General features: G+C 36.5%; 1 protein-coding gene across 3 annotated transcripts in view; it reads left to right on the forward strand.

The window, feature by feature from the left end:
* Window positions 1–22,656, forward strand: part of PIAS1 (protein inhibitor of activated STAT 1) — a 128,422-nt gene that overhangs the window by 59,444 nt on the left and 46,322 nt on the right. For all 3 annotated transcript variants that reach the window (XR_003436418.1, XM_027123430.1, XM_027123431.1), the window contains exons 3-4: window positions 21,009–21,093; window positions 21,358–21,405. Coding sequence is in view for 2 of the 3 variants with exons in the window: in XM_027123430.1 (XP_026979231.1) it covers window positions 21,009–21,093; window positions 21,358–21,405 (133 nt within the window). In the remaining variant the exon portion in view is untranslated. The remainder of the gene's footprint in view (window positions 1–21,008; window positions 21,094–21,357; window positions 21,406–22,656) is intronic.

Below are 22,656 nucleotides of genomic sequence, written 5' to 3' on the forward strand. Positions count from 1 at the left end.
TGAGTTCTCTTAAGCAGTATATTTCAAGAGTATAAATCAGTATTTACCCAAATGCCTGGCATTTCTAGTTTGTTGTAAACATAAAATTAGTTATGGGTAAATGTTATTAAATGCCTAATATTTACACTAGATAATTATAGTCCTTGGAGCCTTTTCTGGGTTCATGAATTTAGGTTGCTACTTAAATTTTAATATTTTACCCTTCTACTTAAGAAAGGATAGTGTAGAATGAATTTGAAAATGGCTGTTAAACTATATCTAAATGCAGTTATACAGCTAATAGTAATGTATGATGACAAAGTGACCAACATTTATAAACAAGAAAAAAAGTCCATGATAAACATTTAATGCTTATACTTACTGGAGAAAATACATATTTAAGAAAAAACTAAGTGCACAGTCATGTGTTTCAGTCTGTACTACCAGGTGGTTACTGAAACATTATTTAAAGTAATTTCCCTTTCTAGTGAAGAGTAGTAGTGTAGCTAGAAACTTCTAGCTACTTTTATACAAGAACTCTTTTTTAATATAAATACAAGAAACTCTTCTACAAGAAAACTACTAGAAAATCAACTGTGAGGAGCTATTAGAACTAATTGAGTTCAGCGTGAGAGCTAATTAAAGGTTATTGTGGGGGAAAAAATCAGTATTCTTTTTACTACAAATGATAGAAAAATCCACCTAAAACTGGGCATAAATGTAAAAACTAATCCATTAGTTTATATAACCAAAGAATAAGAGGCTTGATGCTCAGCTCAATGACATCACTTGATCCTTTTCTTATCCCTCTACTCTTCCCCTGTGAACCTCTACCCCCATTGCTTTGCTCCTTATTGTGGCAAAATTCCACGAACAAGTCTTCTGTAGTCTCTGTCTCCGGTTCCTCACTTTCCATTCTCCTGTAAGTTCACTCCAGTCATGCTTTTGTTCCAATCACTTCACTGAAACTTCTTTTGTCAGGAAGATCTTTGATGCCAAAGCCCATGGTCCCTTCTCAGTTCCCAGCTCACTTGATCTGTTAGCAGCATTTGACACAGTTAATCAGGTTCTCCTACTTGCAGCGCTTTGTCACTGGACAAAGTATTCCAGGACACAACTCTCTCTCTCTTGGTTTTCCTTACATCTTGCTGGTCATTTCTTCTTACACTTCTTTTCTAAATAGTTTTTTAAATTTTAGTGTAGTTGATTGACAATGTTGTGTTAGTTTCTGCTGTACAGCAAAGTGAATCAGCTGTACATACACATATATTCACTCTCTTTTAGACTCCATTCCCATATAGGTCATTACAGAGCACTGAATAGAGTTCCCTGTGCTGTACAGTAGGTTCTTATTAGTTATCTTTTGTAGATAGTAGTGTGTATATGTCAGTCCCAATCTCCCAGTTTATCCCCCACCCCTTTCCTCTTGGTAACCATTAGTTTGTTTTCTATATCTGTGACTCTGTTGGTTTTGTAAATAGGTTCATTTGTACCATTTTTTTTAGATTCCACATATAAGCGATATCATATTTGTCTTTCTCTGTCTGACTTACTTCACTTAGTATGATAACCTCCAGGTCCATCCATGTTGTTACAAATGGCATTATTTCATTCTTTTTTATGGCTTGGTATATATGTACCACATCTTCTTTATCTATTCATCTGTCAGTGGACATTTAGGTTGCTTCCATGTCTTGGCTACTGTAAATAATGCTGCAGTGAACATTGGGGTGCATGTATCTTTTCAAAGTATGGTTTTCTCCGGATATATGCCCAGGAGTGGGATTGCTGGATCATATGGTAGCTCTATTTTTAGTTTTTTAAGGAACCTCCATGCTGTTCTCCATAGTGGCTGTACCAGTTTACATTCCCACCAACACTGTAGGAGGGTTCCCTTTTCTCCACATCCTCTCCAGCATTTATTCTTTGTAGATGTTTTGATGATGGCTATGCTAACCGGTGTGAGATGATACCTCATTGTAGTTTTGATTTGCATTTCTCTAGTAATTAGTGATTTTGAACATCTTTTCTTGTGCCCCTTGGCCATCTATGTGTCTTCTACACTTCTTTTCTTGTTTCTCTTCTTCTCCCAGACCTCTTTGCTATCCTTATTTCTTTGGTGATTTTATCTAGTCTCAAGGCTTTAAATAGTAACTAAACATTAATGACATTTATAACATTTATATGACAAAATAACATTTATTTGACAAGATAACATTTATATCTTAGCCAAGTCCTCTCTGAGTTCCAGAGTCTCATCCAACTGCCCATATAAAATCACTATTCAGATGTCTATCCCAAACTTAATATGTCCAGTAATGAATTTTTGTTCTTTCTTTTAAAACAAATGCTACCCCTAGTTGTCGTCTTGGTTAAGAGCATCTTCCATCTGCCTAGTTGCTCAGGCTAAAATCTTTAGAGTCATCCTGGATTCTGCTCTTTTATTATGCCCCAGTCAATTAGTTAAGAAATTCTTTTGACTCTATCTTTAAAATATATCCCGAATCTGACCGCTTCTCATAACCTTCACTGCCACTACCCTGACCTGAGCCACCATCATCTCTTACCTGGATTATTACATGGATTTCTGCTGCTACATTTCCCTCCTTTACAATATTTTCAGTTTAGTAGCCAGAGTGATTCCATTAAGTGACTCTTTTAATCACGTTACTTCTTTGTTTAAAACTCTCTGTTGGCTTCTCATGTGACTCAGAGTAAAATCCAAAATCCTATGATCTAGCCCTCTCTTCATTACCTGTCCGGTATTATTATTTACTAGTATTCTCTTTAACTTGGCTCTAACCACAGTGGCTTTCTTGCTGTTCCTCAGATACACTGTATGCTCTTATCTTGGGGCCTTGGCATGGGTGTTTTCTTTACCTGGAATGCTCTTCCCAGTATATTCACATGGCTATCTCCTTCACCTCCTTCAAGCCAAAAATACTAATTTTTTTTAATAAGACTTACCCAGACTACCCTATTTAAAATTCCACCTCATTCTTTCTAATCCCTATTACCCTGTGCTATTTTTTCTGTAATGTTTATCACTTTCTGACATACTTTATTATGATATCATTTATTATCTTTCTTTTCCTGTCAGAATGTAAGTCCCATAAGGGCAGAGGTTTTGGTTTCTTCTTCGTTGATTATCCCAAGCACCTAGAATAATGTCTTATACATGTTAGGTGCTCAATAAATATTTGTTGAATGAATGTTTGTGTAACAAATCTGTTTCATGTTATTTTGTGACTCTGCTTTCTTTCTGTTGGTCTTATTTTTTTTAGTCAGTATGTAGTTCCCAGCAGTTCCTGGAATACTTCCAGATTCAGATCTAGCCCAAAAGAGAAAAAGTCTTTGTCCCAGTATCCCCAGGAAAAGATCCTGAGGTTCACTATGATTGAACTACTTTAAATGCCATGTGCCGCCCTTGACCAGTCAACCCTTCAGGGGAATGGGGTGCCCTTTTCAGCCTAGACTTTGGTCATATGCTCCATTCTGAGACTGGAAGTAAAGTCACAAATAAAAACGTCTGTTGCGGGAATAGAAGCTGCTGAATACAAGAAATGTCTACTAGCTTGTATACCACTGTTTTACAAAATGTGATCCTTGGATACTGGTTCCATGGGATGTCAGTAGGTATTCTTTGACCATGTCCTATTAATTTTGGAAACTTAAATTTAAAAAAGCTTTGTTATTGCAGAATTTCTCAGGGTTTTGAATATAATAATGTACTATATGAATCTCTAAGTGGGATATGTTTTATGCAACAACTTCCCAAAATTCTTTGAACATGGAAGCCTTTTCCCTTTAGAAGATCTCATGGTATATTCTCACGGCCCACATAATGAGAAATATTGTTATGTTTGCTAAGAACTAGTTAGAAAATTGAAGAATAATCTCATGCAACAGCAACAAAAGAAAAAATACAAAGGAATACTCTTCAAATTTACAGGATTTATTAGAAGAAAAAATGTTTGATTCCCCAAAGACTTGAATATTTAGAAAGACACAGTCCTTTGAAAGATGTCTGTTTTCAATAAATTTAGCGTAGTTGTAATTAGAAATCCAATTTAACAGGGAGGTAAAGGGAAGAGAAAGAGAGCTTTATCAAATGACTTCCAAAGTTCCTTTGTGTTGTAGGTTTTTTAGATTGCAAGAAAGGGTAATACCTCAGGCCACCTAAGAAAGGTTTATTGTAAGGTTGAATAAGAATTAGAAAGTTATGATTATGTACTTTCTTTGTCTGGTTATGTATATTCTCTCCCTCTATGGCACCTCTATATCTTTCTAAGCATTTAGTTTGTTTGCCTCTGACTACAGAGAGCTCTTGGAGACCCTTTATGTTCCATACTCCAAATCCTGGAAGAAGCTAGTTTGAATTGATTTTAGTAAATATGTTGCTAATGGATGGATCCCTTCAGGTATAGTCATTTTATGGGTTACCCAGTGGATAGGCCACCCCTGGGAAAATTATGCTCCCTGTTGCTATCAGTGGCTGTCCAGTATAGAAAACAGCCTATAGCTACTTTCCTGGTAGAAGGTGTGGGCTGGGAAGGTTCAACTAGGAGGGAAAGTTGGATGTGGTAGGTAACATGACTAAAATAGCCAGTATAATTTAGAAGAAAAAATAAGAATAGACAGAGGAATTCTGAAAAATAGATGTATGACATACCACATGTAAAATATACTGTCTATATGTACGACAAATGTATAATAATTGAAACTGTGGAACTGATGCCTGAATAAGCAGTTAATGAAGTAGAAATATAATTTTAAAATAACAAAAGTGAAATTTCTAATTAGTGGCATGAATTAGACATTAAATTGTTCAGGAGTACCTAATTAACCATTAAAAAGTTAAATTCCTGCCTTGCAACTTGTCAGAATAATATCAAAATATGGTTTAAAGATTTAAATGCTTAAAAATGAAACTATAGTGATGTCAGAGGGAAATACAGGTTGCATTTAAATAGATGCATAAATAATGTATTACACTGCATAAAAATATTTAAATAATACTGGAGTTAGGGAGGAATTTTTCTTCAGGAAAAACATGAATTGTGAGGACTCTTTTTTTTATTACATTATATGGCAAAATAAATAAACCAAGGGAAAATGTTTACAATATATGACCATATTACAAATCTTTAATATATGAAAGGCTGTTAGAATAATTGGTGTGTGCACAGGAGTGTTTAATCTTACCCAGCCATCAGACAGTGTTACCCTAGTTCATACACTCTTTCCACTTCACTGAATGACTATTTCATCTTACTCTGTCACAACACACTTTTTCTCACACACAGCTATTTTTCCACTCTCTTTGTTGATGACTGTGCTTGTTATTTCTTTTTCACCAGGAAAATGGAACCAGTTAAAAGTTAACTTCTTTTTTTTTTTAATTTAATTTTATTTTTGACTGTGTTGGGTCTTCGTTGCTGTGTGTGGCCTTTCTCTAGTTGTGGTGAGCGGGGGCTACTCTTCGTTGCCGTGCGCGGGCTTCTCACTACGGTGGCTTCTCTTGTCGTGGAGCATGGGCCCGCGTGGGCCCATGGGCACGTGGGCTTCAGTAGTTGCAGCATGTGGGCTCAGTAGTTGTGGCTCTCGGACTCTAGAGCGCAGGCTCCATAGTTGTGGCGCACAGGCCTAGTTTCTCCACGGCATGTGGGATCTTCCCGCAGCAGGGATCAGGATCTTCTTGCAGCAGGGATCGAACCCATGTCCCCTGCATTGGCAGGTGGATTCTTAACCACTGTGCCACCAGGGAAGTCCCCAAAAGTTAACTTCTAAAAGTTCCCATCCCATAAGTACTTTATCCACACCTACCTACGTCTCTGTCCATATGCTATATATGTTTTTTCCGTGACTCTGAATGAATTCTTTGGTCTCTGGACTAAGGCCATTCCTTACACTTGTGTGTTAGCTCCCATTCACTTGCTTATTCAAGGACATTGCTTATTCTTCCTTCTCTCTTGTACGTCATCAATTTTTTGCCTGTGTACTAGATCATTCCATTAATATATAATTTTGTGCTAACTTTCCCATCTTAAAAAACAAACTACTTTTCTCCTAATTTCCTTCCAGCTATACCCCCATTTTCTTTTCCTTCACCACAGAATTCCTTGCCAGGAGTGTTTCAATTCACTGTCTCTGATTTCTTTCCTCCCTTTTCTCTCATGAATCCTTTCCAAGTAGGTTTTCACTTAACCCATGACAAAGAAACTTCTGTTATCTAGGTCATCAGTGACCATTATGTCACTAAAAGCAAGTCATTGCTCAGTTTTTTTGTGTGTGTGTGTGTGTTTTTTTTTTTTTTTTTTGCGGTACGTGGGCCTCACTGTTGTGGCCTCTCCCGTTGCGGAGCACAGGCTCTGGACGCGCAGGCTCAGTGGCCATGGCTCACGGGCTTAGCTGCTCCGCGGCATGTGGGATCTTCCTGGACCGGGGCACGAACCTGTGTCCCCTGCATCGGCAGGCGGACTCTCAACCACTGCGCCACCAGGGAAGCCCCATTGCCCATTGCTCAGTTTTGAAACATCAAAAGAAAAAATTAAAATGTGACTGGTGCGATTAGAGTGCCTTACAACATAAAGCCAATAAGGGTATGAAAAGTAGTTAACTTATAGAGTAGCCAAAGAAATGCAAATTTAAGACAATAAGATGTTTTTCATCTAGTGCCCAGTGTTGGCAAGGAACTCTCATATACCACTTACTTATGCAAATGAACAGCATTTCTGGAAGCAGTTTGGCAACTTGTACAAAAGCTTTAAAAATGTGTATATCTTTTGACCCACGCATTCCTTTTCTAAGAGTATGTCCTAAGGAAATAAAGATCACACAAATACAAACACACACCCCCAGGGGGAGAGGAAAGGATTCATCAAGGCATAGTTTATAAAAGGAAAATATTGAAAACAACCTAAATATCCAACAATAGGTGATTGGTTAAATTATGGCATATTTATATAATAGAATACCATGTAGCCACTTAAAATGATGACAGATAGGTTATTGACATGGAAAGATTTTTACTACACATTTTGAAGTGAGAAAAGTATTCAGAACAATTTTTGTGGGAAACATTGTGTATATTACACTGATGGATGTACATATGCACAGTGTGTGTATATGGGAAAATACCTGGAAAAATGGATACCAAAGTGTTTTTTAGCTGCTATAAGTGGCAGAATTTTAGGGTTTTTCTAACTTGGTTTGGTTGTATTGCCAACATCAGAAAAAGAAGAAAATGAAAAATTTTTACAAAAGAAAGAAAACTAACTTTCCAATTATAGTCTTGTTCCTTTTTCTATTTTTGCATTTAAACATTGATCGTCAGACTTTGTTCATAGCTGGCTGACTTGGTTTGACGCAGTCTTGTTTCTTAACCCCACTGGACTTAAAATAGCTTGATAGCCTGCCAGCTGTGAAAGAATAGATAGGCCAGATATAATATTTACCATACTGTTAGCTCTAAAGTTACTTAGGAGTCTGTATAGGCTCATAACGATTTAAGTTCTTCAGGAGACCAGCTGACTAACTCAGTAAACTATCTGAGAAATTATAAAGACAAAATAAATAGGACAGGTAGAGTTAAATTCCAGAGGAGAAAGATGATGAAAAGCATAGTAAGCTTACTGAAAATGAATTTATTAGGAACCTGCAATTAGGGTGTGATAAAATGATATCAGAGGGTTTTATAGAGCTAGAGTCCAACAGAATTGCATGTTACAGTGTTCTTTCCTGCTTCATGGAAAAATTCATGTGTGGCTTTTGTTGTACCCCCAAAGAACTTTTGCCTTTAGCCAGGCAAATATTGTGGAATATTTGCCACCATGAGAATTCTTAAAATCTAGCAGTAGAACATCATAGCTGTGTGTTCAACGTGTATGTGTGATATTATATTGATTTCTATATAAGATATGTAAAACAAATTATTATAAAAGCAATGCATACTCAATGTGAAAAAACTTAAGTTACAAAGAAACGGGTTTTTGCTGCTTCTTTTGATCTTTCATTGCGTGTATACATCTATATACACATATATAAATAAATTTACTTAGGCTGTGCATTTCAAGTTTATATCTTGCCTTTTTACCTTAATATTTTATGACTGTGTTCTCAGGTCATTATATTTTGTTTGCTTAAAATACTTACCATATTAAAGATAGATAGTCAAAAGCAGTATAAGTTCGTTGATGATTCGGTATATGCCTTTTATTGGGGAAACAAATACTCTGCAACCTTCTTTTTCAGTGGTAGAGCAGTCTAATGATGAAATTAGGTAATTTCAGGTATATTTTTAAAAATTACCTTATTGTCCAGGTTTTTGTTTGTTCTTTTGAATAAACCAAAATGTTCAATAAAGATTTTAAGACTGACATTTGTAGATAGGTACTTTAGTTTCACTTTCCCCAAGACAGCAAGAATGAAATAACAGAAAGATGACTATTTTTAGCTTTTCTTTCTGCTGGTGAGGTGGAATAATAAATATTTTTAGAGCAGTTGAAAGTACAACCACTTAGATTAGCTTAGTGTTTCTATCATCAGAATCTCAATAACTTTGTTTATGTTATGTATCTAGGTTTTGCCTTCCAATATGTTTAGTTTATGTAAATTGCAACATGATTCCTCTTTCTCTTTTTAGTCTAGTTCATCTCTCTATGGAACAATGTTTTTTTAAAAAAAAAGAAATTTCTAAAGCCATAACTTTTTCTCTGCACATTTTATGTTTTGATTGATAATTATATTCTGGTTATTATAGGCAATGGTTTTCTTTCTTACAGATGAAACATTGGTAATTAATACTTACGGAGGGGGGGCAGGTTGTTGAAAATCTTCTCCTGTAAGTACAGTGAGCCCTTAATATTCACAAGAGATATCCTCCACGACACCTTTATAGGTATCCTTAATTACAAACTCCACTAGAACATTTCATCCTTTCTCTGAATTGGAGTATGGAAAAGGTGGAAATCTGAATGACTGTTTTTACCCTCAACAAGAGCTACTGACAAGTATACAAGGCCACATTGAGAGGCTGAGTTATTACCCGGGACACTCATCCTACATCCTCAAAACAGCTAATATTCAAAGTCCTATCTTAGCAAAATTTCAAATTACATTATAGAACTTTGGAGACCTTCAAGATTGGCTGTAGTGATTCAAAACAGAATAGTAATTAATTCACAAATCTGAGATATTAACTTCCTATTGCAGCTATGAAAACAAAGTTCTCATATTTAAGTATTAAAATCAATAACCATTCATACCTGAATCTGTTGCAATCTGACGTTTGCTCCACATTGCACTGAAACAGGTCCAGCCAAGATCATCTGTGGCTTGCCAGTTATTAAGTCTAGTTCTCAATTCTTATCCTGACTTCTGAGCGTGTACCACTGCCGCTTTGAAATGCTCTCTTCCCTTGATGTCAAGGACGCCATTTCCTCCTGTTTTTCTTTGTGAATTTCTGGCTGTTTCTTCTTTGACTTGAGCCTTAAATGTGGTACAAGGGTTCTGTTCTGTTGTTCATTCCCCCTCACCATCTGCCGGTTTTTTTGTGTGTGGGTGCGTGTGTGCACCATTTTGCTTTAGTTACTACTTTCTTAAACAACTTTATCAAAATATCCTTGACATACCATAAACTTCACATACTTGAAATGTACAATTTAATACATTTTGACTATGTGAAATCACCATCATTATAAAAATAATGAACATATCCATCACTCCCCAAAGTTTCCTCATCCCATTAGTAATTCCTCCCAGCTGCCCCTTCCATTCCCAACCAGCCCCTAGATATGATGTGTTTTCTGTTACTATAGATCAGTTTGCATTTTCTAAAATTTTATATAATGGTATCATGGAATATATAATCTTTTTGGGGGGGAGGGGGAGGGGAATGAGGCTGACTTCTCTTAGATTATATTCTAAGGTTTACCCATGTTGTTGTATCGGTAGTTTGTTGCTTTTTATTGCTGAATGGTATTTATTATATGGATATAACACTATTTATTCATTCACCCACTGATAGACATTTGAGTTTCCAGTTTTTGGCTGTTGAGAACAAATCTGCTATGAAAATTTAGGCTCAAATCTTTGTATAATTATATGCTTATATTTTTCTTGGGTAGATTACTTAGGAATGGAGCAAGTGGATCAGATGATAGATACAGGTTTAACTTTGTAAGCAGCTGCCAAACTGTTTTTTAAACCATTAGGCCATTTTACATTCTCTTCTGTAGCATATGAACTTTTCAGTTGCTCTCCATCCTTGTCAACACTTGGTGTTGTCATTTTAAGGATTTTAGACATTCTAATAGGTGTGTATCTCATTGTAGTTTTAATTTGCATTTCCCACAGACTAAGGATGTTTAACATCTTTTAATGTGCTTTTTTGTCATCCATATATTTATGTTCTTTGGTGAGGTGTCTGTTCAGATCTTCTGCACATTCAAATTTTGTTATGTTGTTTGCTTTCTTGTTAGTGACTTGTAAGAGTTCTTTATAGATTCTGGCTACAAGTCCTTTAATGGATATGTGAATTGTAAATATTTTCTCCCAGTCTGTGGCTTCTCTTTTCTTTTTTTAACAGTGTCTTTCCAAGAGCATAAGTTGTTAATTTTGATGAAGTCCAATTCATCAATTGAAAAAAAGATCGTGCTTTGGGACTGTACCTAAAGAAATCTTTACTCCCAATCCATCCCTGGAATAGATATTTGTTTATCTATTCACCTCTTGATGGACACTTGAGTTTCTTTTACCTTTTGGCTATTGTGAATAAAGCTGTTATGGACATTGGCATTCAGATATCTGTTTAGAGTCCCTGCTTTCATTTCTTTGCATTAGTATATACCTAGGAGTGGAATTGCTGAGTCTTAATGATAATTCTGTGTTTTACTCTTGGGGGAACTGCCAAATTGTTTTCCACAGCATCTGTACCATTTTAGTATTCCTATCATCAGTGTATGGGGGGGGTTCCAGTTTCTCCGTATCCTCACCAACTCTTGTGATTTTGTTTTGTTTTTAATTGTAGCCATCTCGTCAGTTTGAAGTGGTTCTGGTTTTGTGTACAGTAATTCCCCTACATACGAACCTTCAAGTTGAGAACATTCAGAGATGCAAGTGCGCATTTTCATGTCCAGTCATGTAAGATCACGTGTCTGGTGTACGTTGTCACGTGCGTGCGTTCTCTACAAGTGGTTGTGCTTTTGTGTACTTTACTATACAGCAGTGGTCCCCGACTTTTTAGGCACCAGGGACTGGTTTCGTGGAAAACAATTTTTCCATGGACCAAGGTTGGGGGTGTGGTGGTTTCGGGATGATTCAAGTGTTGTGCACTTTATTTCTATTATTATTACATTGTAATATACAATGAAATAATTGTACAACTCACCATAATGCTGATAGGAGGCAGAGCTCAGGCGGTAATGTGAGCGATGGGAAGTGGCTGTAAATACAGATGAAGCTTTGCTCGCTCTCCTGCCTCTCACTTCCTGCTGTGCAGCCCAGTTCCTAACAGGCCACAGACTAGTACTGGTCTGGGGGTTGGGGACCCCGGCTGTACAGTACTGTATAGAGTACCGTAGTACAGTATCTTTATTTCAAGCCCAGGATGTCTGGAAGCAAGCGTAAAAGTAGCAGTGGTGTAGCTGGTACTGCTAAGAAGTGCCAAGTGGTAACGATGGATACAGAAGTGAAAATAATTGAGAGAGTGGAGCAAGGCGAAAAGATGGTAGATATCGCTCATTCTTATAACATGAATCGTTCAACCATTGGCATGATTCTAAAGAGCAAGGACAAGATCATGGAACGTGTAAAGTCTGCTGTGCCGATGAAGTGGACAATATCAGTAATATCAAAGAAGCATGGAAAAGTGATAGAGGAGATGGAGAAACTTCTCAGTGTATGGATGCAGTATCAGCCTCAAGTCCCACTCAGTTTAATGCTGATTCAAGAGAAAGCTAAAAGCCTTTATGAAGACTTGAAGAAACACGGTGAAGAATCAGATTGCGCATCTTTTTTTTTTTTTTTTTTTGCGGTACGCGGGCCTCTCACTGTTGTGGCCTCTCCCATTGCGGAGCATAGGCTCCGGACACGCAGGCTCAGCAGCCATGGCTCACGGGCCCAGCCGCTCCGCGGCATGTGGGATCTTCCCGGACCGGGTCACAAACCCGTGTTCCCTGCATCGGCAGGCAGACTCTCAACCACTGCACCACCAGGGAAGCCCAGATTGCGCATCTTTTAATGCCAGCCTTGGCTGGTTTCATCAGTTCGAGGCTAGAGCCAACCTTCACAATGTAAAAGTAAGTGTCAAGGCAGCGAGTGCAGATACAGTAGCTGTCCGGGAATTTCCTGAAACGCTTCGAGAAATTATTGATCAAGGCGAGTATTTACCTGAGCAGGTTCTTAATGTGGATGAGACAGGACTATACTGGAAGAGGCTGCCAGACCAAAGTTACATCAGTAAGGAGGAAAAGTTGATGCCAGGCTATAAAGCAGCAAAGGATAGGCTAACTGTTGTTTGGTGGCAATGCTTCCAGTGATATGAAGCTGAAACCTCTCTTAGCTTATCATTGAGAGAACACAAGAGCCCTTAAAGACATAGCCAAGGGCTGTCTTCCTGTTGTGGAAGAGTAACCCCAAAGCCTGGGTTACACAGGCCATTTTCCAGGACTGGTTTTTCCACCACTTTATCCCAGAGGTAGAGAAATATTGCTTGGAGAAGGACATCCCATTCCAACATTCTTTTGCTGCTTGACAGTGCTCCGGGCCACCCACCATTCATAGATGACTTTCATCCCAACGTCAGAATAGTGCATCTGCCACCGAATACTACGTCGCTTGTCCAGCCTATGGACCAGGGAGTTATAGCGACTTTCAAGAAATATTATTTACATCACACTTTTCGTCAGGCAGTAAAGGTGAGTGACGAATCAGGAACAACCTTGCGACAATTTTGGAAGGACTATAACATCTACAAGGCCATAAAAAACACTGACTTTGCTTGCCATGAGGTTACAGCCATCACCATGAATGGGGTTTGGAAGAACCTTTGCCCACAGTTTGTTCACAATTTTTGTGGATTTGAGGTGGATGAGGAGTCCAAAGAGGTCTTCAGCAACTTAGTGACCCTCAGTGAGAAGCTGGAGCTAGATCTGCAAGGGGACTATAGTGACTTTCCTTTACTACTTTTGCAAAGTCTGTATTCTTTGTGTGTGGTCTGTGAAGTTTCTCTTCCATTGTCTCTTCAGTCGGCCTGTGATCTGATGGAGATTTCTCCAAACATCCAATCACCCCTCACCCTGCCCCCCCAAAAGTGTGTACATCTCTTTAAATCTTGTGATAGATGACAGGCTACAGTCCCTACAGCTACAGTGGGGCTGAGGAATAGGGGATAATTGCTAGATCACTCACACAGCTCTCTCAACAGATTCAGCAGTCTCTTTCTTCATCAAGCATTCCCCTGGTTGCTGTGTGTCTGATCAGGTTCAGAGTTCTGAAATCATTGATTCTGATTTTTTTTCCCCCAGCTTAATGGTTGTTTGGGAGGAGGAACTAACTCCTGGAGCTTTCTATTCTACCATTTTCTCTGATGTCACCTATGGTCTACTTTGTGTTAATTTTTGCATATGGTGTACTATATAACTCAAAGCACTTTTCCCCCCACTGCATATGAATATCCAGTTGTTCTGGCACCATTCATTGAAAAGACTGTTCTTTTTCAACTAAATTGCCTTTGAACCTTTGTCAAAAATCAATCGTTCATATATATGTGGATATATTTCAAGATTCTCTATTCTGCTCCATAGATCTATTTTTTTAATCTAGACACCAACATCACACTGTCTTAATTACTGTAGCTTTATAATAAGTTTCAGAACCAAGTGGTATTGGCCCTCTAGCTTTGTTCTTCTTTTTCAAAGTTGTTTTAACTCTTCTAGGTCCTTTGCATTTCCACATGAAGTTTAGAAGCACCTTATCAATTTCTTAAAAAAAAAAAAAACAAACTAGCTAGGATTTTTATTGGATTACATTGAATCTGTAGATCAGTTTGGAAACAACTGATATCTTAACCACATTGAGTCATCTGAGCCATGAACACTGTCTCTCTCTTCATTTATTTGGGTCCTTAATTTCTCTGAGCAATATTTGGCATTTTTCAACGCACAGGTCTAGCTCCTCTTCTGTCAGTTTTATGCCTAAGTATTTCATTTTGAGGGGATGCTACTATAAATGTGTTTTTAAAATTTCAATTTCTTATTGTTTACTACTAATTTATAGAAATAGCACAGATTTTTGTATATCATTGTTACCTTATTAAACTCACTTATTCTAATACCTTTTGGTAGAGTCTGTCAGATTTTCTACATAGATCATCATGTTGTCTGTGAATAGATGGTTTTAGTTATTTTTCAATCCTGATGTTTTTTCTTTCTTTTTCTTGCCTTATTGCACTGGCAAGAATCTCCAGTACATTGCTGAATAGAAATGATGAGTGGATGTCACTGTCTTGTTTGTAATTCTTTAGTCTCTCATCTTTAATTGTAATTTTTTTTGTTTTTATTTATTTATTTATTTCGGCATGTGGGATCTTCGTTGCAGCATGCAGGACCCTTCATTGCGGCGAGCAAGCTTCTCTAGTTGTGGTTCCAGAGCGCGCAGGCTCAGTGGTTGTGGAACACAGGCTTAGCTGCCCTGCAGCATGTGGGATCCTAGTTCTCTGACCAGGGGTTGAACCCACGTCTCCCGCATTGGAAGGCAGATTCTTAACCACTGGACCACCAGGGAAGTCCCTAAATGTAACGTTGGCTGTAAATTTTTCATAGAAATCCTTTTTTGGGTTGAGGAAGTTCACTTCTATTCCTGGTTTGCTGAGAGTTTTTTTAAAAATCAGGAATGGATGTTAAATTTTTGTCACATGCTTTTTCTGCATCTATTGAAATGACAACATGTTTCTTTTTTAGTTTGTTAATCTAGTGACTTGAATGTTGAAACAACCCTGCATTCTTGGGATAAATCTCTCTTGGTTATAATGTATTATCCTTTTTTTTATATGGTTGGATTTGATTTGTGAAAGTTCTGTTAAGAATGTTTGTATTTATGTTCATGAGAGGTAATAGTTGGTAATTTTCTTTTAATGTCTTTGTCTTGTTTTGGTACTGGAGTAATAACTCTCATAAAATGAGTTGTGAAATGTTCTCTTTTTAATTTGGGAGCAAGCGTTTGTTTAGAATTTGTTATTACTCTTTGCTTAAATGTTTGATAGAATTCTTCAGTTTTTTTAAACAATTTATGTAGAATTGGTACTGTTTCTTAAATATTTGGTAGAATTCCACAGAGAAAACATCTGGGCCTAGACTTTTCTTTCAGGAAAGATATTTAACTACAAATTCAAACTTTAAACTAGATATAGAGCTATTCAGGTTATCTATTTGGTAGTTTTTGTTTTTCAAGAAACTTGTTTTTTCTAAGTTGTCAATTTTTGGCCAAAAGGTGTTCATGATATTCTCCTATATACTTTTATTGTCTATAGAATCTGTAGTGATGTTACCTCTTATTCCTTATTCTTATTTTTCTTTTCTTCTTTTCCTTAGTAGTCTTGCTAGAGCTTTATCAATTTTATTGATCTTCAAAAAGAAACTAGCTTCTGGTGTTGTTGATTTTTCTCCTTTTTTGGTTACAGAGTATTCCATTATATGAATGTTTAGTCAGTCATTCTCCTATTGTTGATATTTTGCGTAAGAATAATCTTAATGGGAACCGTGTGACTAATTTATATGATGAAAATGACAAAACATTAAGGATATGAATGAATGGATACAGTACTCCAGGATGGGAAGATTAAAGATGTAAACATATATAAAGATGTCAGCTCTCAAAATAATTCATGGGTTTATTGTAATTCTACTCAAAATACCACTGAGCTTTGAGAATCATGGCAAAAGGATTCAGAAGTTTATCTAGATGATAAAACATTTGAGTTGATGTTAAAGTTCTGAAAAAAGAAGAATGGATGTAGAGAAACCTGATATAAGATATTAAAACATAGTGAAACTATAACAATTAAAAAGAAGAGTGCCAGCACCAGGATAAAAAAAGACCAATGAGAAAATAGCCTGGGAATGGAACATGTTGGATATAAGGATTTAATGTATGGTAAAGGAAGCACATGTATCCATAGGGAAGAAGGATTATTTAACAAATGGTATTAGTATAACTAAGCAATTTGGAGAAACAAAAATTTAGATTTTTTAAAAATATCACATACTAAAATAAGTTCCAGATGGATTGATAATTACATAGAAACAACAAGCCAGAGAATTGAATTGTGTACTGATTGAACCTAAGAAGGGGAACAACACAAATTTACAAGGAGGTGGTTGACAGATTACACTACATAAAACTTAACTTTTGTATCATCCCAAAATGTAGCCAAAATGAAAAAACATAACAGACTGGGGGAAATATTTGCAGCAGATTTCCAAAGGGTTAATATTTTTTATATATGAAACTCTTATGCAGATGTAAAAATGGGCATAGGACAAGATTAGACAATTAACTAAATAGGAAGTTAAAAACAAGAAAAAAATTCTTAATACAAATTAAACTACTAAGGAGTTGCCCAGATCCACCCATTAAATTAGCAGCAACTCCCGTGCAGGCCAGACTAGGATGCATTTAGTAGATGCACAAATTGCTCATGGTCTTATAGTGTTACAAGCATTTGCAAACCACTCTTGTGATATGTCAAGATTCATTTAAAAAAATCTCCATACTTTTTGACCCAGAAAACCCACATCTGGGAATTGATCCGAAGAAAATAATAGCTACCCCCCCGCCCCCATTCCAAAAAACAAACGTATAAGCCCTGTATACAGAGTCATTTCAAATAATGAAAAATTAGAAAAACCTAAATGGTTTATCAAGGGAGCAATTAAAATTTTCATACACCTCACAGATAGAATACAATGCAATAATTAAAATATGGTAATAGAGATTGTAATTGAAAATGTGATAAGAGTAATTTTTTTAAAGCGAGCTTTTAAATTGTATGTGTAATTTGATTGGAAAGAAATATGTAAAAATGACAAGCAGTTATGATGAGAGTATAGTGGGTAATTCTTTTCCTGTTTTCTATGATTCAGTATAATGCTAGGCTGCATTAATAGAAGTACAGCACAGGGCTTCCCTGGTGGTGCAGTGGTTGAGAGTCCGCCTGCCGATGCAGGGGACGCGGGTTCGTGCCCCGGTCCGGGAAGATCCCACATGGCGCGGAGCAGCTAGGCCCGTGAGCCATGGCCGCTGAGCCTGCGCTTCCGGAGCCTGTGCTCCTCAATGTGAGAGGCAAAAAAAAAAAAAAAAAAAAGAAGTACAGCACACTTAGATCAGGGGAGCTAATAGACCTATGTTTTGAGAAGAGCATGGGCTTTGGAAATGTGTAGATCTGACCTCCAGTTCGGATTTTACTTACCTAGTATGAGGCCTTGACAGTTACATAACTACTTTGAACCTCAATTTCTAAATCTGAAAAAAGAGTAGATTTCTTTATGGTTGTTGTATGGATTAACAGGAGTAGATGGTAGTTGTTGATAAAAATATTGTTCTTGTCATCTCACATCTGAATGATAAGTCAGCTTACAAGCAATCATAAATTTCAATGGCAAACAACTAAGATTTATTTTTCACTTACGTTACTTATTAACTGTGGATTGGTTGTGGCTCTGCTCTGTTCTCTCCACTCTAGAATCAAGGCAGACTGGAAAGAAAAAGATGTTGAAACCCAAGGATAGTTCTTAAAGGTCTGCTCCACAGTGGTACACTTCTACTCATATTTCATTGACCAAGGCATCAGTGGCACTGGGTCATATTCCTCCTGTGGGGATGGGCCAATACAGAGGGGCAGCAAATATTTTGGAGAAATAGTATGCTATGACAGAGTGTGTTCAATTCTGGCTGTCACTTTAAAAGTGTGATAGACTGGGATATGTCCAGAGGAGAAAGATCAGAATGGTGAGTAATTCTGAAGTCTTGCCTGAAGTACAGTGGCAAGAGTCGATGGAGAGAGAGGGGGCACATTAATGCTGTCTAAAATATTTGAAGAATGGCTATGACTGGATATGCTATATGACATCAGTGGGTGGGAGTTACAGCATTATATATTTTGATTCAGTGTAAGGGCATAAGGAGGAAGGGAGACAGAAAAGGAAATTGGTGCTTGTTTTAAATACCTTACCTCATTTAAATTTAAAATAATCCTGTGAGCGTTTTTGTGTTCGTGTATGTTTATGTTTAAATATTGAAGAAAACAGATTCAGAGTGGATAAGTACCTAAGGTCACGTGGCAAGTAAGTGGTAAAACCAGTTTGGAATCCAGGTGTATGTGATCTCATCTCTTTCCACTAAACTTTGCTACTCTGTTGGGCTGCAAGCTTTCTTACAATTACACTGTTTACCACCAGTCATCTTCTGCTTGACAAGGTGATGGCTTCTCTTCCCCCATCTCTAAAAGGGTTCAAAGTATAAAGGGAAGAATTGAAAGGAAGGTTGAACTCTATCTAGATCAATGGTCTGCAAGCTCATTTGATTATTTGTACCTTTCAGCAAAATAATTTAGCATATACCATGTATATGTTGTATATGTTAAACAATTATATTGATATTGTATATGCTATAAAACACCAAAAATAGAAGTTAAAAAAGTTAAGATTTGACATAAAATTTTAGATATTTTTGTGAATTCGATTTTATGGAAAATCTCAACTTTAGAAACTTCTATTTTACAGGTAGATATTTTTTCCTTTAACCCTATGGATTGTCTTGTGTACCCCCTGAGATGCATACCCCCAACATCGGAGGTCATTGTTTTGGATGATTTGTAAGACTCATTTTTCAGTATGAAGATTCCATGATTCTGTTTGGCCTGAACTTTTCTGAAAGGGATGATGATAGCTTAATTAACTTTTAGAAAAGTTTTTAAATAGTCTTATCTAAGACCAAAACTATAATTTCACTGGCATTCACAGCAAAATTAAACCTGAAAATCAAATAGTACGAAAGATGCTTTTCCAGGTAAACAGTAATAACCCCATGAGCATTTATACACAAGAGGATGTAAAAAGGGGTTACTATTAAGTAATAAACCTGATTTCTATGTGTGGTTCAAGAAACAGCCTTGTTATTTTAGTCATATCTTCTCTATCTAAATCTGCGTGTGTGTGTGTCCAAAACTTACTGTACTCATGTATTCTAAAATGAATGTGAAATTTTCCCCAGAGAATAATATTAATTTGGGTACTTGGGAAATTATTTTATCAATAGCACTGTTTTAGAATGGAGCCAGAAATCTAAATCAGGATAAGCCTACTGGACTAAAATCTTTATAGAGACATATCCTCTAAGAAGCAAAAGAAGTTACTTTCATTGCCTGACAGAGGAAACTGTTTGCTTTTCTACATTCTGGTCCTTGGTTATCTGCCTTTTGCCACGTTGATATTTCATGATTAAGATAACTTTCTGGTCAGTAACTGTTTCTTGGGGATAGAGTTTTTAAGAAAAAACCTTCCCAGATCACAGAAAGCAGAAAAGCAAATGTAGACTTTAAAAGATACTCCTATATTGACATGAAATTGTAGATCAACAGTGTTCTTTTGCATTTCTTTCTCATAGTGATACATTTGTACAGCTTTTTGACATTTGTCTTTGGTGGTAATTTTGGAGGAAGTGTTGCTTGCAGGCAGATCATCCAAAATAATGATCTCCGATGTTGGGGGTTTGCATCTCAGGGGGTACACAAGACAATCCATAGGGATAAAGGAAAAAATATCTACCTGTAAAACAGAAGTTTCTAAAGTTGAGATTTTCCATAAAATCGAATTCACAAAAATATCTAAAATTTTATGTCAAATCTTAACATTTTTAACTTCTATTTTTGGTGTGTTTTATAGCATATACAATATCAATATAATAGTTTAACATACATAACATATACATGGTATATGCTAAATTATTTTGCTGAAAGGTACAAATAATCAAATGAGCTTGCAGACCATTGATCTAGATAGAGTTCAACCTTCCTTTCACTTCTTCCATTTATACTTTGTTTGAACCCTTTTAGAGATGGGTTCAGCTCCTTTTTCTGCACCAGTTTAAGTGGCCCACAGGCTAGGAGTTCCTTGGTAATAACTTTCAGTGATCCATTTGTTCTAGAAAATTATCCTGGAAAAGGACAGTTTAAATAATTAAGTTTGGTATTTCTTAATTTTCAGTCTTTTGTTCATTCAACAAACAGTCATTCAGTGCTTCTTTGTGCCAAGCACTGAGGAAATATTAGTGAACAAGAGGGATATTGACCACTGATTTTAAAAATAGACATAACGTGTATTAAAAGCCAATAGAAATATTGTTGCTCACGGCAGCGCCCTGTAGGAATCCCTGGTCTTCACTGACCTGTGCTTCCCTGCCTGTTCTCTTGCTCTTTTCTCTCCCCCCGCCTCCACTTCCCTCCCTTCCTTCTCTCTATTCCCTTCCTTCCCTTCTTGTAACTCCTCTCCTCCTTTGAGATAGTGACCACAGGCACATTTTGATGTCATTTCATCTAAGCATAGGAGAAACTGTATATGATATTTATTGTATAAAACTTGGCATGGTATAGTTAGATGGGAGATGATAAAATTCTTAATTTGCCTTCAAGTCCAACTGTCATCTTACCTGTGCAGATCTCAAGGTGTATGTATATGTTTGTTACTTAGCTCAGAAGCCATGTATCTTTAAATGGGTTTATATTATTTTAAATAAAATTAATATCAGCATGTTTTTATACAAGTGTGCTTTTTAGATGCAGACATCTATATGATTAGATATTGGCACATATCTTATTTTTCAGTGTCTTAACTGAGTTGTTATCTAAACTCTAGAATCTGTCCTAGTTAATTTAAAGGTGTGTGAATGGTTGGGTTTTTTTTGTTTTGTTTGCTGTTGTGTTCTATATTGATGAATTTGAAGGTAATTAAAAATATAATTCTTTTCTTCTTTAGCATCAGACAACAGCCAGCGCTTTCGAGAAACCTGTTTTGCATTTGCATTGACACCACAACAAGTGCAGCAAATCAGTAGTTCCATGTAAGTTGTCTTCGAGTGTAACTTGCAGCTTGACCTTTGAATCCAGTTTTGTCTATAATAAGTGACTTTTAAAAACAGTGTATTGGATGAGTATTATTGTCATGCAAATATTAGTATTGAAAATACTATTATAGTGTTAGTTACCCTAATAACTGTTAATATTTCTGATAAATCTGAAATACTTTCTGGGGTAACAGTGTCTTTGAATCAGCTTTCCTCTGTATATCTTTAAAATAACAGTAGTTCTTACTCTGTCTTTTCTAGGGATATTTCTGGGACCAAATGTGACTTCACAGTGCAGGTCCAGTTAAGGTACAGTGTTGCTACAGTATATATCCAAAGTTTAAAAGTTAATATTTCTTAAAGATTTGAAAAATCTACCTGATTTTCAGTAAGTATATTGAAAGTATTGGGTTTAGATGTTTGGGTGAGGGAAAACCTTTTCCTGTTACGATACATCCTAATTACTATCAAAGTTAGATTTTAATGTAGCCAAGTCATGTGCCATATATTTAACCATATTTCTCTATTTTGGTTGCCCTTGGTTGGTTGAGAAGCTCCAGCTAATGATATGTTTAAATATGGTGGTCAGCTCTTTAGAAGTACCAAGTTTTATGAAAGCAAAGACCTTATCTGCATGAGTGGCAAACTACTGTAGATAAAGAACTAATACTTAGATTAAGTCTACAGTGTCTCATGGACTAACAAGAACCAAAATAGTCTAATTTGTTTTGTCCTGTATTTTTAAACCATTAATTTAGATACTCTCTAATTTAGATTCCATGTGAGACATCTCTTGATAGATTTGTAAAGACGAAATTTTGCAATTTGGAAAACGAAAAATTTTCAACATGCTACTGCCCATATTGTTTCTTTTCTTAGCCCATTTCTTCTAAGAATATCTAAGACATCTTTTATGTTAATATGTCTCTCTCTTGTTGCTTACATAAACCATCTTATGCTGTTGTTTTTACTCAGTGACTATCCTTGTGTAAACCTAAGTGTCCCACATTGTTCTTGTTGCAATAGGGATAGAAGAGGAAATACAAGACAGTTGTTTTCCTCAACAAGCTGTTTTCCCTATAAAGTGGGAAGGATAAGTCAAACAGATAGCCCAGTCTCAATAATCAGATACTAAGTTGTATGTAAAGATTATAAATACACTAGGAGATCAGAAAAGAGATGAAAGCACCAGCTCAGTGCTTCATGGAATAATGTGAAAAACTCTGATTTAGGTTCAAAAATAGTGTGATGAAAACTGAGAAAGCAGAGGAGAGGTTGAGGTCTTGGTTTTGGAAGGCACTGACAAAGGTGTTTCTGTGTAAAAGGTACTTTTTCCTCTGTCAGGGACAGACAATGATAATGACTGAATAAATTAAAGGACTAAAATATGGTGCCTTCATAATTAATTGTATATTGCTGTAATATTTTTTACTTCCCTGCCTCAGTAGTTTACATTTTGTTCATACTGATATGTGACTTTGTCCTTTAAAACAGTGGTTTTCAGACTGTTGCTTGGAGCCACTGTTTGGGGGCTACCCTCTGGCTACCATTCCACCTTCT

This window comes from Aethalodelphis obliquidens, unplaced genomic scaffold (genome assembly GCF_003676395.1).
Source record: "Aethalodelphis obliquidens isolate GAN/ISIS:26980383/991018 unplaced genomic scaffold, ASM367639v1 scaffold26, whole genome shotgun sequence".
Lineage (NCBI taxonomy): Eukaryota > Metazoa > Chordata > Mammalia > Artiodactyla > Delphinidae > Aethalodelphis > Aethalodelphis obliquidens.